Raw genomic sequence first — 19,358 nt, 5'->3', positions numbered from 1 at the left:
ATGCTTGGAAATTTTTTTTTCAGAATCATAATCTCCGTATTTTTCTGCATATTTTGAAAAGAAAAAAAATTTCGAAAATAAATTTTACAGAAATTTTCTCAGAATCATAATAATCTCTGTATTTTTCCACATATTTTGAAAAAAAAATTCTGAAAAAAGTTTAAAATGAAGAAGTAGGGAGGGGGGATAATTTCAGAATGCCGATTTTTGCCAATTTTTTTGCAGATTCGTATTCTCCGTAGCCGAAAGAGGATATGGGGGGGGGGGGTAAAAAAATTTTTTTTTTAATAGTTTCAAAGGACGGCGAGTTGGCAGAAACGTTAGCATGCTGAGCAAAATGCTTAGCCGTATTTCGTCTGTCTTTGCGTTCTGAGTTCAAATTCCACCAAGGTCGACTTTGCCTTTCATCCTTTCGGAGGTCGATAAATTAAGTACCAGTTGCATACTGGGTCAATCTAATTGACAGATCCCCTCCCTAAAAATTTCAGGCCTTGTGCCTAGAGTAGGAAAGAACATAATAATTTCAAATTTTGGCACAAGGCCAGCATGTTCGAAGGTGGGAGTAGTTAATTACGTTGATCCCAGTGCTTAACTGGTACTTATTTTATTGACCCTGAAAGGATGAAAGGTAAAGTCGACCTTGGCAGAATTTTAACTCAGAACATAAAGATGGATGAAATGCTGCTAAGCATTTTACCCAACATGTAACAATTTTGCCAGCTTGCTGTCTTAATCTTTCCAATATAATATGCAGTGTAAAGGCGGAGAGCTGGCAGAAACGTTAGCACGCTGGGCAAAATGCTTAGCCATATTTCGTCTGTCTTTACATTCTGAGTTCAAATTCCGTCAAGGTTGACTTTGCCTTTCATCCTTTCCGGTGTTGATAAATTAAATACCAGTTGTATACTGGGGTCGATAAATTAAGTATCAGTTGTTTACTGAGGTCGATCTGATCAACTGGCCCCCTCCCCAAAAATGTCGGGCCTTGTGCCTAGAACAGAAAAGAATATAATATGTAGTCCACCTATAACATAAGTAGCTCCATTCTATCAATGTATTTTCCAGGGAGAATCAAATAATATTTTGTTGCAAAAGTGTGAAGCACAATGACAGTAAGAATCAAAAGCTCTGAATAACATGAAACTAAACCTATTGCAAGTATTGTATTTTGCCCCTGAAAATTAGTTCTTTTATTTTCTGCTCCAATAATAGGCAAAAAATATCCAAATTTATAAGTCAAAATCGTAAAGAATAAATAAATAATTTAAGAAATGCAAACATAAACACTGTCTATTTCATGACAGAAGTCACTACTCTGTCCACTTAAGCATCATCAATTTGAATAATTCCACCAACTGTATATATTAAGATTGATATACCAACAATTTCTGGAAAACTTTATATTCTAAGCATTGTCAGGCACAAGCATGGCTGTGTCATTTAGTTCATTTTGCAACCAGATAGTTTTGGATATGATGTACTTGTTTCTACTAATAGCATCAAGTTGACCGTCTTTCGAGTGAAATCTGACAGATGGAAACTGCAAAGAAGCCTATCATGTATACATACATGCTCTCTCTCTCTATCACATGGATGGATGGATGGGTGGAGAGAGAGAGAGAGACATATTCATTGGATGTAATATATTGCAAGAATGACTGTTGCACACCTAGCTACACATATTTTATATTCTTTACCACACAATAGATGCTTGTTAACCTCTAAACAATTGAAAGAATTTCAAATTTAACTACACTTCAGCTTACACACGCACACACAGTGGTATTGCAAACACCCACTCTTCCCTCTACTTTTCTCTTTGCACTCTCTCTACCCTACACCCACCACTTACCATCACTGTAACCCTATGTTAGTCAATAACTTATGAAGCATTGATGTTATATTTGGGGTTGCAACAAGTCATAAACACAGGCATAATAAACTTTTCTTTATATAGCACCCTCCCCAATCTAACAAATAACACACCCATCCTCAACAGAGGGGAGGCAAGAAAGATGCAAAACTAAGTGCGCTACTCAGAAACATAACAAACCACTTGCATAAGCTTTCAATTTATGATCCATATGTTGGTAGTCCAACAGTATTTCATGCACTACCTTTATTTTTGGCATATCCTAAGTCGGCTAATCTCACAATCACCAAATTCATGAATAGTAAAAAAAAAAAGAAAGAAACTCTCTAATTGATAAATCCAACTTCACCAAGTTTCTCTTGACGTTGACACATCACCATGCTGAATTTTAATGTTTACTGCTTTTTCAACAGACTTGCTGATTGTATTCAATTCCCACTCAAAGCTCGCCATTGGGCACAAGTATCTATTTCATATTACTTAGAAAATATGTACTAGAGTTGATTCATTCGACTAAAATTCCTGAAGGCAATGCCCATGGCTGTAGTCTAATGACTGAAATAAGTAAAAGATAAAAAATATTCTCACATTGTTTCTGCTTAATCACAAAAAGTTTAAATTCTCATAATAAAAACAGTTGCATCATATTTCAAGTAGCATTCTTGAAAACTTCAACAACTCAAGCTTTAACCTTTCTCACTCAATCAGCTGACAAATCTGCACTAGAAGTCGAATCTTTTGACATCCTCAATGATTCATAACAACTTAGTCTTTCTTCTGTTCTCTTCCTCGTCACCATCTTATCTCACATTCCTAAACTCATAACACATGGGTACTTACTGCAAAAGCCAACACATATCTATTGTACTTGACCTCCACATTTAGATAGCAAATTTCTTTCAATTCTATCTTACCTAAACTTATCTGCATTATATTAGGGAGGCAATTGATATAAACATTGGTTTCAAATTTTGACACAAAGCCAGAAATTGGAGGGAATTGGCTAACTGATTACGTTGACCCCAGTGCTCAACTGGTACTTTTTTTTATCAACTCCAAAAGGATGAAAGACAAAGTCAACTTCAGTGGAATTTGAACCCAGAACATAAAGGCAGACAAAAAAAAAAACCACTAAGCATTTTGTTTGGTATGCTAATGATTCTGCCATTATGAAATATCGAGTCAATGTGGTTGGCAGGGGGTAAAAATATTTCCTTCAAATCACACCCTACTACCTTAAAAATGAAGAACATGGTATCATGTGATTTTAAATATATTGGACCGAAATAGAAAAAAAAACATAGGCGCAGGAGTGACTGTGTGATAAAAAGCTTGCTTCCCAACCACATGGTTCCAGGTTCAGTCCCACTGCATGGTACCTTAGGTAAGTGTCTCCTACTATAGCCTTGGGCCAACCAAAGCCTTGTGAGTAGATTTGGTAGACGGAAACTGAAAGAAGCCTGTCATGTGTGTGTGTGTGTATATATATATTTGTGTGTCTGTGTTTGCCCACCCACTATCGCTTGACAACCATTGCTGGTGTGTTTACGTTCCCTGTAACTTAGCAGTTTAGCAAAACAGACTGATAGAATAAGTACTAGGCTTATAAAGAATAAGTCCTGGAGCCGATTTGCTCAACTAAAGTTGGTGCTCCAGCATGGCCACACTCAAATGACTGAAACAAGTAAAAGAATGAAATAATAGTATGCTCAGTTATCACAGAGGTTTCCTCAATCAAGGTTAACTGGGAGTTAATTAAATAGCATCATCATCATTAATCAGAGTATGCGACAGAATACTTAAGATTAGATTAGCGCTTCATCATAGTTTAGCAACCATTATATCAGCCTATGCTCCTCAGTCGGGGCTACCTGATGGACAGAAAGACCGATTCTATGACACTCTACTGCAGACTACCTCGTTGACGAACGACAGAGACCTTCTCTTTGTGGCTGGTGACTTCAATGGTCACGTTGGACGACATGCTGGGGGCTTCCACAGCGTACATGGAGGCTATGGCTCTGGTTCCCGCAACGAGGAGGGAACCAGGCTGCTGGAGTTCTGCGATGCAAATAATCTTATGATTTGCAACACTAACTTCAGGAAACCTACCAGCCACCTAGTCACCTACCGATCGGGCCAACATACTAGCCAAATTGACTACATCCTTGCCAGGCAAAGGGAGAGATGGCTACTTATAAATGCCAAAACCTTCCCAGGCGAAGAATGCACCCCACAACATAGACTGGTAGTTAGTGACTTTAGGATCAGGAGTAGGAGGACAACCAGAAGACGACCAACATGGAGAAGAAGGATCTGGAAGCTTAAGGATCCTGTGAATGGACAGAGATTTAGAGACATGTTACTTGAAGCCTTTGACGAAGTAGAAGGGGATAGTGTATCACATGCGGTAGAGGACAACTGGACGTTTCTAAGGGACAACCTGCTGAGAGCCACTGACCAGATCTGTGGCTGGTGCAAAGTCCCCTCTCGTCCCAAGGTAGCGTGGTGGTGGAACAGTGTCGTAGACAGGGCTATTACAGAAAAGAGACAGACTTGGAAGCACTGGAAGAATGGTGGTAGCAGGGAATTGTATCAGACTGCTAAAAGGGAAGCTAGGAGACAGGTCTATCTAGCCAGAGGGGAAGCAGATAAGAAAAAATTTGCCAATGTTCTGCGCCGTGAGGACCAAAGACTGGAGGTGTTTCGCGTTGCAAGACAGTGTGTGAGAGAGAATTGTGATGTGGTGGGAGAGAAGTGTGTTCGCATGGAAGATGGTTCACTTGCGCTAAACGAGGATGCAAAGAGAGAGGCTTGGAGATGCCACTATGAAAGGTTGCTGAATAAAGAAAATGAATGGGATAAAGAGAGTCTGCCGAACGTTGACCCAACAGAGGGACCAGCTATCAGGGTTGATAGTTCCTTAGTAGCTAAGGCAATTAGAAGCATGAAGACAGGGAAAGCCCCAGGCCCATCAGGTATCACTGCAGAGATGCTCAAAATATCTGGTAGTGTCGGCTATAGCCTAGTCACCTGTATAGTTAATCAGGTGATACATGAAGGAGTCATACCCAATGACTGGTGTAGCAGCATAATAGTCAACTGCTACAAAGGTAAAGGTGATGCCCTAGATACAAATAATTACAGAGGTATCAAGCTGTTGGATCAGGTGATGAAGGTTACAGAGAGGGTCATAAGCCAACTAATTAGAGAGAGAGTTAGTTTAGATGAGATGCAGTTTGGTTTCGTGCCAGGGAAAAGTACCACTGATGCTATATTCCTGGTAAGGCAGCTGCAGGAGAAATACCTAGCCAAAGATAAGGCCATGTACCTGGCTTTTGTTGACATGGAGAAAGCCTTCGACAGGGTCCCCCGATCCCTCATATGGTGGTCAATGAGGAAACTAGGAATAGAAGAATGGTTAGTGAGAGCTGTGCAAGCCATGTACAGGGACGCTGCTAGTAAGGTGAGGGTTGGAAATGAGTACAGTGAAGAATTCCGGGTAGAGGTAGAGGTCCACCAAGGCTCAGTCCTCAGCCCCCTCCTATTTATCATAGCCCTCCAGGCAATAACGGAGGAATTCAAGACAGGATGCCCCTGGGAGCTCCTCTATGCTGATGACCTTGCTCTAATTGCTGAGTCATTATCAGAACTGGAGAAGAAGTTTCAGGTGTGGAAGCATGGTTTAGAATCGAAGGGCCTTAGAGTCAACCTAGCTAAAACCAAAGTCGTAATAAGTAGGAAGGTAGACAAATCACAAACGCCTTCAGGTAGATGGCCCTGCTCGATCTGTAGAAAAGGTGTAGGTAGAAACTCTATAAGATGCACCAAGTGTAAGCTATGGACACATAAGAGGTGCAGCAATGTCATAGGAAGGCTAACTAGGAAGATGGTTTTTGTATGTGGCAGATGCTCGGGAGCATTAACCTCTGAAAATCTGCAGAAAACAACTTCCGTCACTTTCCAGGGGGAAAAACTAGAAGTGGTTGATAGCTTCCGTTATCTTGGTGACCAAGTCAGTAGTGGGGGTGGGTGTGCTGAAAGTGTAACGGCTAGAGTAAGAATAGCCTGGGCAAAGTTTAGGGAGCTCTTACCTCTGTTGGTGACTAAAGGCCTCTCGCTCAGAGTAAAAGGCAGACTGTATGATGCATGTGTACGAACAGCCATGCTACATGGCAGTGAAACATGGGCCGTGACTGCTGAGGACATGCGTAAGCTCGCGAGAAATGAAGCTAGTATGCTCCGTTGGATGTGTAATGTCAGTGTTCATAGTCAACAGAGTGTAAGTACCTTGAGAGAAAAGTTGGACCTAAGAGGAATCAGATGTTGTGTGCAAGAGAGACGATTGCGCTGGTATGGTCATGTGGTGAGAATGGATGAAGATAGGTGTGTGAAAAAGTGCCACACCCTGGCAGTTGAGGGGACCAGTTGAGAGTTCGTGGCCGTTTGCCAGCTCTGTCTGGCAACCGTGTCGGTGGCACGTAAAAGCACCATCCGTTCGTGTCCGTTGCCAGCATCGCCTGGCCCCGAGCCGGTGACACGTAAAAGCACCATCCGTTCGTGGCCGTTCACCAGCTCTGTCTGGCACCTGTGCAGGTGGCACGTAAAAAACACCCACTACACTCGCGGAGTGGTTGGCGTTAGGAAGGGCATCCAGCCGTAGAAACACTGCCAGATCTGACTGGGCCTGACGAAGCCTTCCAGCTTCACAGACCCCAGTTGACCCGTCCAACCCATGCTAGCATGGAAAACGGACGCTAAACGATGATGATGATGATCATCATCATTGTTGTTGTAATGAACTCTCTTCCATGCCTGCACATGTCAGATGGAGTTTATTGAGGTAGACTTTCTACAGTCGGATGTCCTCCTTGTTGCCAACCTTCACTTGTTTCCAAGTAAGGTAATATTTCCACATGATCAGACATGTTCTTGCAGAATATTGAAAATGAATGACACTGTATGACAATGACAGTCAGTTACACAATGTCAAGACAAGAGGACATACAAATTAGTTCCTTACAATTCCCAGCTACCAAATCCATTCACAAGGCTTTGATCAGCCAGCGCTATAGAAGACACTTGTCCAGACTGAACCCAAGACTATATGGTTGGGAAGCAAGCCTCTCAACTACACAGCAATGCCTGCACCTGCCACACCTGCAGTTATGAAATATAGAAGTATGAGTGTGTTATCTACAAGAAAAAAGATAACCACACTGAAAATATTTAATTATTCACACTTGAAACATGTCCAAGTTTATGGAGATAGGCACAGGTGTGGCTGTGTGTGTCTCCCACCACCTCTTTACAACCAGTGTTGGTGTGTTTATGTCCTCATAACTTAGCGGTTCAGCAAAAGAGTACAAAAATAAAGTTCTGGGATTCAACTAAAACCTTTCAAGGCATGCTCCAGCATGGCCACGATCAAATGACTGAAACAAATAAAAGATAAAAACCACCAACTACAACCCCTTTAATCAACTAGAGAAGTCTCTATACAGTTGACCAACTCACTTGAAAGAACAACTATTCCTTAAATCACATCCTATCATTTTGAAAATGAAGCCCACATTGAATAATGTAAACCTGGATACACTCTGTTTAAATAAAAAGTGGAGTAATCATAGCTGGTACATCTTTGAACATGGTTTTTCTTGATCACAGATGACTCAAGGGCTAACAGTTCCACCTTAAATCCTAATCCTTCTTCAGCAAACATCAGTAAGGATTCTGAAAAGTCAAATTCACAAGTGACATTTTTTTTAATATACATACCTAACATCTGGCCTAGACTGTTTGGATCTAAACAAAATTGCCATTCAAACTCCTGATCTTGCATATAAAATTGACACAAAGATTTTAAATTCTTAGTTACAAACTAGATCCACAGCTTAATAACTAGATTGACAATTAGTTACTTCTTTTAAAGCAGGCATCAGTGAAACCATTTCACACCCTATCAATTTTGACATTCTTCAAGAATGTGCTGTTTATTCAGAACCTCTTTTCTCTTCTATAGTAATGACTATCTTTTCATCATTTCAAGCCACACATTCCTAGTTATGATACACCCAAGAAACACCATCTTCTCAAAATCTTTACTATATTCCACTAGCCTTAAACACTCTACATCAGAAGGATCTTCATCCAGTTCATTTTGGGATGAGCAGATTAATAACAGTTAACATCACCAAAACAAATATTATTTCACCAATGTGTAACTAATTATGTTTGAAAGACCAAGTCATAACTAAACAACATTACACTCTCAAAGACAAAAATATCTGTATGTTCATCTGGGGGTCAACATTCTCAGGATTTTAAAAACTATTTCAGAGAGACTGACTTCTTTTCAGTAATTCATACCTGTTAGTTTCCATGGTACAAGGTCCAGATTTATCTCACCATTAAGAACTGTCTCCCTATTTTAATTGCTGCACCTGCTTCAGTAACTAGGGTATTAGATTGCACAAACCATCAAGCAGAATTGTACCTCTACCTTATCAATTCCTGCTACAAACCTCTACTTTATAAATCTTGCTGAATACTATTCCTACTTCAAATATGTTCTTTAAATCTCTTTCTCTCAACATATTAAACTCATTCAATCATCCTATAGATACTATATAATGCAGGAGAATTCCAAGGAACATTCTTCTTCAAACTAACAAATAAAGAAAATTAATGTAAGTTTATAAAACGTATTTTTTCTTTGTAAATTTGTAGTTATACTCTTCAATTCTGAGGAAAAAACAGTTGTAATGGGATGATGGTTTATTTCATTCGTTTCTCTCTTTTTAGACAACTAGTATTGCTTTCCATACATTATCACTCTATTAAACAGCTCCCATTTTTGATTATCAACAGCCAGTTTAGCTTGCTGACATATAATCTCTCAGACATATGCAGATCAAATTCATCCCATTTCTTTTTACTCTTAGCAAGACTTTCACTTCCACCACACTAGTCATTAAATATCTTTAAATGCTTACATACTACTTTAAACAGCTAAGAGTATCCTTCCAAACAATAAATTCAAAAGGTTTATTTCTAGTAGCACCTATTGTAGAATAAACACAAGCTTAATAGTAGCAGTTTAATCATATGTGCATTCCATGTAAAGTACTTGTCAAAGTCACTAGGTCCAACACTTTTACATAGTAGCATATTGTGGTGTGACGCAGGCTGATTTACCAAGGCAAATAATTATAATACTCGTAATTTTAACTGACTATAACCGAACAGTAGCCAACGTAATATGAAATACTAATTAATACAAGATAACATCTTTCTCCCAAATGCCACAGACTTTAAGCAACAAAAATATTAATTATATTATACAAGCTAGGCATACAAATTATGATTTCATCATACAAAGAAAGTAGGCATTTCATATATATATATATATATATATATATATATATATATGCATACTTTCTTTGTATGATGAAATCATAATTTGTATGCCTAGCTTGTATAATTAATATTTTTGTGGAGGTATATATATATATACAGACACACACACACACACAAATAAGTGAATGTGTTAGCTACGCAAGTCAACTGTTATTGGTCCTTTTCTTGTCTAGACAATAAGTGATAAGACTAAGTGGTGACAGTCATTTTCTTTAATGACTTTCAATTGAGCAAGTACAATAAAGCATAAGGGACAACGTAGTAGATGTAAAAAAATTTACCTTCTACCATACTATAATGAAAACAATATTAACCTGATGAATATAAATTAAAACTCTTGCTCAAAATACTAATAGTCCTTATTTTGCTCAAACTGTAAAGGCATTTTTAGTCTGGAGTTTGTTTGAATTCAACTCCTGCCCGGCATGATTTTACTTTTCCCACGATTAAAGAAGCATCAGTATTTTTACTGGTATTATAGTATTAAAGACAATTCAAATTACTATAAACTTTCCAGCAAAAACAAGTATTTATAATTTACTGAATTACTAGTTTGAGTAATTCATTATATCTATATATATATATATATATATAAATAGAGAGAGAAAGAGAGAGAGATAAAGCGAACACTTGATTTATTAAACTCGCTTTAACGCATGTGTTTATTGCTACAATACAAAAGAAACGTGTTTTAGAGAAAAAATAGAAAGAAAAAACGATATGTACTAAAAGATTCTTGAACTGTTAACGATCTGAAGAACTAAGGTGTGGAAAAATGGAAAAAACAAATAAAATAAAATAGTTTAGATAAGATAGGTGACCACATATCATTAATGACTCATACGGCATTCACCTGCCGTGCTAACGTTAAAGAAAACGTACTGAGCAATAAAATTGAACATTTTAACAGAAGTTGAAATGTATGTACACACACAATGTATATTGCGAGCGGCTGTTTAAAATAAGTAATAAAAAAAATTAAATAGTAGTTTCAAAAGGTATGATAGGGCATGTATAGGTGATTAAAAGTGAATTAATCGACCAAAATTGAAGTGAAAGTAAAACAACGTCAAAAAAAAATTACTGCGTCACTCAACGTTTAAAAAATATTTTAAATAATTTTTTTTTTAATTGAAATAACTAGGAAAAGAAACAACAATGATCGAAATTCACATAACTAGCTCCCTGAAACAATTCAATAGCATTGATAAATCAAACAATATAGTTAAAGTAACTATGCCCTTCATATTGTTTCATTCATTTAGTTTTTCAGGACATTTGTTTACATGTGTATTTAATCCAGCGGTCGATTATAAGTAATAACATGGGTGTGACTGAAGAAAACAAACTGTTATCAAGTAATGCTTGTTATGTAATAATCATAGCAATGATGAATATTAAAAATCAAAATACGAGCAACTAAGTCCCCTGCCTCTGTGTATGTGTTAGAATAATTTAAAGCACAGACTAAATAAGTAGTGTTATTATCGTTTATATCGGAAATGACACATAATTAGAACGTTAAAGGAGAGACTGAAAATTGTAAGTACACATTGAACATAAGAACAAAGAACACGAGTATGAAAAGTGAATTAGTTTTTTTAAAGAAAATAAATAAATTTAACTACGGCCCAGCAAACAAGTGCGGATGAAAGAGGAGAGACAAAAATATTTAGTGGCAATTAAGATTAAACATTATCGTGTTCTTACTTCTCGGAAATTAAATAACGGTTGTATATTAGTGAGAAGAGATGGAAGGTGTCTTACCTACGGCTGCTCTCTGTCTTGAATATTTCGCTGATTTCTTTTAATATTTCGACAACCTTGTTCCAATCGGTATTTTTTTTTAATTCGGTGTCCAACTTACATGATAAGGAACGAATGTTGGCAGCCGCCGTGTCTGGGTCCATGGTAAACTCGTTGTTGGTTTACATATGTGAAGAAGATATCGGCTTAAATATGAATATCTACAGCAGCAGAAATCAGTGCAATTTTGATTAGTGTTGTTATTAGTAAAACACTGATCAGTTTATGGTGTTGTTACCCGGGGTACTACTTGTAAGCATGGTAGAGCTCTCCACACTGCAAGATATTAAAGTTATATTTAGCGTGAAATGAGACGTCAAAAAGTTAATTGCCTCTGTTTTATCATTATTGAACGTTAATTCAATGCTAAAACTGTTTTTAATCTATACACAATATATACATAATTTATAACAGTTTAGTGTGCTAATCTGTAAAAACATAACTTCATATATTCACTCTTGCACACTTAATTTCGTTTTAAAAGTTCCTGTGTTTGTGTATACATACAAATATGTGTACATACATACAAACGTGTGTGCATGCACACAAACATGACAGTGCGTACTTTTTATAACTTTATGGCTTTGTCAACTTGTTCCGTTGACAAAACCATAAAACTATAAACAAAACGTATCTTGTTAAATTTCTTGTATATGTATGTGTGTCTGTTTTCAATTTTATTTTTACTTCAAACTAAAAACAGATGACAATTCTCTAAAATGTTGAGAAATTGTTTATGTACATCTGTTATCTGAGTTTTGCTATCAACTGCTAGACTGGATCAGCTTTTTGATGTTAGTAAATTGTCGCGGATCAGTTTTGACGCTAGTCCTGTTTCGCATTACACTGAATTAATTCGCTTTTCATTTAAAATATTTCTCCTTTTTATTCTTGTTTTTTTTTTTTTAACACTTGAGGCTCTCAATAAGCCACATAGCCTCCATATGTCACTTGCCTGGTAGAAATAGCAGCGATCCATCCCTCAACATTTTCTTAATTTTAAAATGACAGAAACAAATTACGGAGTGAAACTTATAGTGAAAACATTTTACCAAAATATATTTTCCACCGTTTAATATCGGTTCCAACAAATGAAAAGTCGCGTGATCAACTAAAAATAATTTTTCGTCTCGGTAAGTCCATGTATAATATTTATGGGGGAGCTTTGGCTGCTATAAGCAACAACACAGGATCAGTGGCTGAATGTGGTTGGCAGAAAATGTAAAAAATAAAATGTTTTTGTGAAAAGCGAAGCGTTCCAAAACTACAACTGTTACATGTAGTGTAAAACTGGACGATTGATTTGCCTTTCGCTCCCTTGCGATTTGAGTGACTATTTTAAAATCAAACTGGATTTAGACTACTAATGATAAGAAAGGGAATTGATTATTTATGCTTTTACATTGTAATATAAATAGTTCTTTGACGAAACATTAAAATAAGTATTTGTAATATAATCCTTTAAAAACATTTTTCCCGCACATCTCAGGTTTAATATTTAGTTCAAACTGTAACATAGATTCTTACGTGGTGCGCTTCTCCTTGTGCTATGGTAGCAGTGTTACTGTGAACTTTAGATTAGTTCGCCTGAAGTTTTCCATACGGAAGCATCGGTCAATATAAAGGTCCTTAGCCGTTAACAAAAACAAAAACAAACAGCTTGCTGGGTGTTAACACCTGTATAGAAAACGAAAAAGGAAAAAAAATTGCGCAAACGAACCGAGGTAGGGGGAGAAGACTTTCGGAAAATTCACAAGATCCGCTTTTTCCCTTATAACTTTTAGAAAAATGGATATATATTGATTTTTGTTTTTTGCGGAATCTCACGTTTTCGGCTATGGAAATTCCGATTCTGAAAACAAAAATTGTTTGTAAAATTTCAATTTTTCAAAAAAAAAAAAAAATGCCCCCAACCCCTCCCCTCCCAATTCTACGGCCTTGGCCTTCAAGAAGGCTATCGACATGCTAGAAATAACAGCCAAATCTCACAAAACTGCGATAACATGAAAATTTATCTACTCACCTTTCTGCAAAGATTTCTTTCGGAGTAATTCCCGCAGTAATAGGATGCGAAATTAGTGTTCGTGTTGTTGTGTTTTCTTTTTTTTTTTTTTTTTTTTTTGAAAGTTACAGAAAATATGAGTGCAGAAAAATAACACCAAACTCTTTTGAAAAAAGAAAAGTAAAAACAGCAAATGCCGTGACAAAGTGAAGCATCTTTGGAGAAACCTTTTAAGTCATAAATAAATGAAAATGTAGTGGTCTAAATCCTTAAAAACATTTAAAATGATATTTAAAAATGGTGGCTAAAGTGAGAGAAAAAGAAAATAAGATATAACGAAGTTTCTTTACAATAAAAAAACTCATGATTAAAACAACAAACAAAATATTTCGAAAATAATTCAACAGTCAAGAATGAAGCCTGTTGATGTAAGATGTAAGATGAGCGTAAAAATATTTGAAATGTTAATATGCCATTCTTCTGTTCAGTCCTTTGGTCACTACTTTGAATTTTAGAAAACAGAACAGTCACCTTTATGCGCGAGCCCCTTTAATGTGAGATCAAAGAACGATGCAGAGTTCTCTCATCTAGAAAATTATCCCACCAACCATGTTTATTGAACGAATTGATTGTTTCGGAAAAGTTGTCATTCTCTTTTATGAATAGATGAGTATAACTAATATCGCATATACAATACAAGACTCAATAGAATTTCATTTCAGTTTGTGGAGACGAGTTTGTCACAAGCACTATCTCTGGAGCCTTCTATCGACACATCGAAGATTATTTGAGAATACTGAAATTGATTTGAAGTGGTGTTTATGCAATTGGTACTGAAAAATCTAATGAGACGAGAGCTTTCAACAACAATCTTGAAAAAAACTGTATTTGTTGCTCATCATTAGAATTATTTATGTTTATGTTAAAAAATGATTCTTCAATATTCAAAAATGAGGTTGTGGATGCAGAAGATCTAGATAATTTTCAAATGTGAGACTTAAAGGGATTGCACGACTGTTATTATGCTTCACATAGCAAATATTGGTATGTTATCTTATTAATTAAATACATGCAATGATAATATAAAAACCATTAAAATCGTGCAGTGTATTCATCTATTACTCAGAAAAGTACATTAATCGGCAAAAATGCTGAAAAATCTAAGTAAAATTAAAGGAGGCGTTCTCAGAAGGAGGACTTGCAACTTATGGAAAGTTAGAGAGGACTAGGTAGAACGGAGAGAAGGTAGATGTTTATGATAATGAAATTAGGAGGATAGCAGGTTTAACAGGACTGCTACAGAAGGGTTCTGGAGAATTGCAGAGCTAGTATTTGTAACCGATTTAAATAGCTCTTCGGTAGTTGCCTAGCTTAGATGCCATGGCCATGACTGAACTAATAGCTAGTGTTAAGATGCTGCCGTTCGCGACGAGGTGACAAAATGCAGGCGAACATTTGATGGGCAGTGTTTCCAACATTGGAAGTCAGGCATGGTTCAAGAGTGCAATTATTTGATATAGGGGATCTAGTCTTTCTCATTCGCAAAATGAGCCCCACTTAATACTTTGCGAATGAAGAAAAAACTAGATCCGATATAGGTGCAATCATGTGGGCCATCTTGCAAAATACTGCACCAGAGAGGGAGTTACTGCGCCAGTTGCTTTCCCTTCTATTCAGTAACGACGCTCAAGAGTGATGGTGAAATATGTGAGGGGATCGGCAGCCCATCTTGAAACTAATTGTACCACAACGCTTGTCTCTCTGAGACTGGTTGACAAGTGGAGAGACAAAAGCAAGATAAAGGAAATACACGGAAGGAAGATCATATGCAGAAGTACAAGTAACGCAGGCGTGACTGAAACACTAAGTGATCACAATGAGTCCCATTGCCGAAGGTGTTGACATAGTGATCACATTGGATATAATTGGCATGCTGGGAGGAAAGGGCGTCACGATCGACGTGGAAGGAGTGAAATTTGGAATAGGTCAAAGTGCAGTGAATCGCAACCAGAGAATAAAGAGAACCCTAGCATTGAATAATGCAGGGAGTTACTACAAGAACGGTGGCGAGAAAGCTGAGTTCGAAAAAGAGATGGAAAGATGAATAGAGAGCAGTACTCACGAGCCATGAGTAGAAAATGTGAAAATTCGGTCGTTGCTTTGATGGCGGTAGCTGAGTTAATAATGAACAAGGTCAGACCGGGGTTGGACTTTGGGGAATTGAATTGTATTCTTTAATCGGAGTGGTTTGTGGTTGAGATTTGTAAAGACAATCATAGAAAAGTTGAATAGGTATAAGAGAAACCACGAGTTCCTATATTGTTGGATAATGACAATGTATCTAGACAGAACTAAAGGAAATACTGTATACGTAACATGTGAAGAGTTATTTCAGTACAAAACAATTAAGGCCTCGGCCGAAAATGAGAACATCTCGCACTCGAAGCTATCTTCTGGCATAACATGTCACCCAGATCTGGTCAGTGATGATAGTCAGTACTACCAAGAGCCGTGTTTAATTGAATGGAGGCATTCCCAAGCTGTGCCGGTATTTCCTGAAGAAGTGCATTTGTATAAATTAAGTGATTGTGGATTAAGCTACCCCCTACCCACCCGCCCTACATTGCAAGTTGGGGAGGATAATCTCCAGTATGCGATAGCCGGCAAATGTGTCAGAGGACGAAGTTTCTCGATATATTCTAGACATACGACTGGTAGTTAGTTCAACTAATGGTGAAGTGAACGACGAAAGACAATTGTAGGGTAATCAGACTGAATCTCTTCGATGATCACAATAATGTTTGTATTCATGTATACATCTGCATATATGATAATGAGTAAGGAAAATACACGTGTGTATAGAAAATACATTTGCGTATCTTGTTTGTTTTGCGATTTTATATATAGATATGGATTTATTTCCGCTTGTGTTTACATATGCGTCTAATACACTTGCATAGATATGTAGGATCGATAGAGTCGATCAACACACCCTCTTCGTAGCGCCCTACATCATCATCCTAAGCATCATCATTAAAAGTTTGTTTTTCGCTTATTTGATGGCGGATCTATTTTGATAATTGAAAACTTGCCATCTGTTATGGATATGTGTGTATATACTTCTCTCTCTCTCTCTCTCTCTCTCTCTCTCTCCCTCTCTCTCTCTTCTCTCTCTCTCTCTCTCTCTCTCTCTCTCTCCCTCTCTCTCTCTTTCTCTCTCTCTCTCTCTCTCTCTCTCTCACACACACACACACACACATTATCATATCCTTTGTACTATAGGTACGAGGCCTACAATTTTGGAGGAAGGGCGTAGTCAATTACACTGATCCTAGTGCTTAACTGCTACTTATCTTATCGGCCCCGAAAGGATAAAAGGCAAAGTCGACCTCGGCAGAATTTGAACTCAGAACGTTAATGGATTGCATCTATTTGTAAGTTATTGATTAATTTAAGTCATATCTTCTTTTCGATTGCTTTTATTGCTGGGTATGACAAAAAGAGAAATTTTCCATTATTTACTTGGATCCTTTAAGATTAGGAAGATACTAGTCAGTGGGCAAAGTCAATATGGTCAATGTCCTATGTTTGACGATAAGCCAAGGACAGAGAAGGAATTTCATAATATGCAATTTGGGTGGGATGAAATTTTGATAAATATCTAATACAAGGACTGCGTGTGTGACAATTGCGGTATTGGGAAAAGAAAGGCAAATTCATCGAGTCGGTTTAAATGGGATAGATATAGAGCTTGCATAATACAAAAGAGAAGAGACTTCTATAGTAACTGTCTTATAAGAGAGGGCTAAATATATACAGCTGTGGACCACTGAATGTAATGTTGATAAGTTAAGGCTAACTTATCTGTCCTGTGATTTTCATGAAATATCTTATAGAACATTATTTCGATTATGTAAAAAAAAAAAGTCTGACTTTCTTAATATATGTTTCTCTTTGGTGGTCTCTTGCAGTAGTCTTACATAAATTAAAAGTTACTGCTTACAAATTCTGTTCTTTTCTAGAATGAAACATTTCTTACTACAGCAAGCACGCACATAGAAAGTGGTCGCTCTATGCGGTTTGTGCATTCCACACTATGCCTGTTTTTCGTCCGTTTGTCGCAATGAAAAACTTGGATATAATTCAGCTCTATGATCCTATAAACATTCAATCAATTTTACATTTGACATCCTTCAGTTTAATCTATTCTATCGATTTTGGACAGCTGAAAGATTAACTCGACCCAGACAGGACTCTAATCATAAAAAAGCTGGTTTCAAATTTATTCGCAGCGATTATTTGGGCACTTTGTATCAATAACTATTTTCCAGGATCTGATCGTAAATTATATGAACAACATTATTCCATTTTATATTTGTATTAACGTATTTCTCTTTATATTCGTATTAACGTTTACATTAAAAAAAAATTGTTTATACACACAAACTAAAATAATATTAAACATTATTGATACAGGTATCAAATTTGAGAGAGAAGTATAGTCGATTATATCGTCTCCAGTATTTGACTGGTACTTTATTTTATCGGCTTCGGAAGGATGAAAGATAAAGTTGACCAGTGAGATTTGAGCCCAGAACATAAAGAGCATTTCGTCACGCGCTCAAACGATACCGCTAATACACCACCTTAAACCAAAGTATCTATGATATTAAAGTGCTAACGATAGATTCCTGTGGTGTAAAAATTCCGTCACGTTGTGGAAAAAGAATGGTAAAAGTGTGTGTGTGAAACAGTCAAACGAACGTTACTGGCACTTGCACAACGTTATGGCGCACGCACACACCAGCACCCACAGACGACTAGTAGCTTATTAGCCTGAAAAGGTTTCTCGTTAGAAGTTTCACCTTCCTTTTTCTGGAAATCTTCATAAAAACTTTTGACATTTTCTTTTTTAGTTATCGGTACAAGGGTCGAGTGTGATCTTCGATTCATACACCCAGGAGTGGTTCTATTTTAAGCATCACATTAGATCTATGGCCCAAGCAATTATCGGAGTAATTTCTTGAGCACTTGACTTAATTTTCTGTATTGTTTTACGTATTATTTCCGCTATAAACATTGAAATTCTTAATGTTTTCACAATATGGCTAATTTTCATTCTTGCATCAAGCCATTTTAAAATATTAAGTTTAATATTCTGTGTAATCCTTTTACGGTTCTTTTTCGCACGACTACCTTCAGTTCGGCGATCAACAATAGTCAACAACAAATATATAGTAAAAAAAATAGCACCAGAACAGAGCAAAAAGCTTCTTTTCTTCCTATGGATGTAAGAATAGCAATGAGAAGGTGAAAGGGTGATAGAGTGAGGTGGGAGGAAGTACTGTATAAAGTTAATTGAAGAGTTACCAAGTTCGTAGACACTTCACCCCTTACCTATGTGTGTGCGCGCGCGCGAGCGAGTGTGTAGGCACATGGCTGAGTGGTTGGAGTTTCGGGCTTACAATCGTAAGGTTGTGAGTTCGAATCCCGGACAGGGCTGTGTGTTGTGTTCTTGTGTTTATTTTACATTGCTCCAGTTTACTGAACTGTAGAAATGAGTTGCGACGTCACTGATGCCAAACTGTATTGGCCTTTGATTTTCCCTAGGATAACATCGGTGATATGGAGAGGGGAGGCTGATATGCATAGGTGACTGATGGTCTTCCACAAACAACCTTGCCCGGACTTGTGCCTCGGAGAGGAACTTTCTAGATGCAATCCCATGGTCATTCGTGAGACTACATATAGTAAGACTGTATATAGTCTTACTATAGTAAGACTGTATATAGTCTTACTATAGTAAGACTGTATATAGTCTTATTATAGTAAGACTATATAAAGTCTTACTATATATAGAAAGACTGTGTATGTGTGTGTATGCATGCATACATGTATGTATGTACCCGATCCTCTAAGTTGTTTTCACAGCTACTTTCCTTCGTTCGAGATTCCCTTCATTTCTAAAATATATATTAATGTTTCGCTTAGGTATAACGATACTAATAATCTGGTGTTAGAGTTCTTTATACGTATGCTTCAGAATAAAGTATTAGTTAAGCACAGAGCCTTATGCGAAATTAGATAAATGACAAAAGAACAGGAAATCGTGCAATAAACTTCGTTAGTTTACAACTGTTTCTGCTATAACATGTCGTGCACTTCATTTTTGAAACTCCGAGTAAGCTAGGCGGTGATGCACAAGCACTCAGCTCTGAGTGTATGATATTTTGTTGCAGAAACAGCTATAGGTCACTG

At 37.1% G+C, this 19,358-nt stretch overlaps 1 protein-coding gene across 4 annotated transcripts in view; it reads right to left on the bottom strand.

Annotated features, from left to right (window-relative positions):
- LOC115209754 (ataxin-10-like) overlaps positions 1-12,640 on the bottom strand; it is a 61,366-nt gene extending 48,726 nt beyond the window's left edge. The window contains exons 1-2 of one of the 4 annotated variants that reach the window (XM_029778265.2): positions 12,626-12,640; positions 11,060-11,374 (exon numbers count right to left, since the gene is read on the bottom strand). In XM_029778265.2, coding sequence (XP_029634125.1) covers positions 11,060-11,202 — 143 coding nt within the window. In that variant the 5' untranslated portion in view covers positions 11,203-11,374; positions 12,626-12,640. Of the gene's footprint in view, positions 1-11,059; positions 11,494-12,625 lie in introns of those variants that run through there. The other 3 variants (XM_036501285.1, XM_036501286.1, XM_029778266.2) reach the window with 3 other exon arrangements.
- Between the last annotated feature and the right edge of the window lie 6,718 nt (positions 12,641-19,358).

This window comes from Octopus sinensis, linkage group LG3 (assembly GCF_006345805.1).
Source record: "Octopus sinensis linkage group LG3, ASM634580v1, whole genome shotgun sequence".
Taxonomy (NCBI): Eukaryota; Metazoa; Mollusca; class Cephalopoda; order Octopoda; family Octopodidae; genus Octopus; species Octopus sinensis.
The sequence above is the reverse complement of the archived record's forward strand: the minus strand, read 5'-3'. Positions and strand labels throughout refer to the sequence as shown.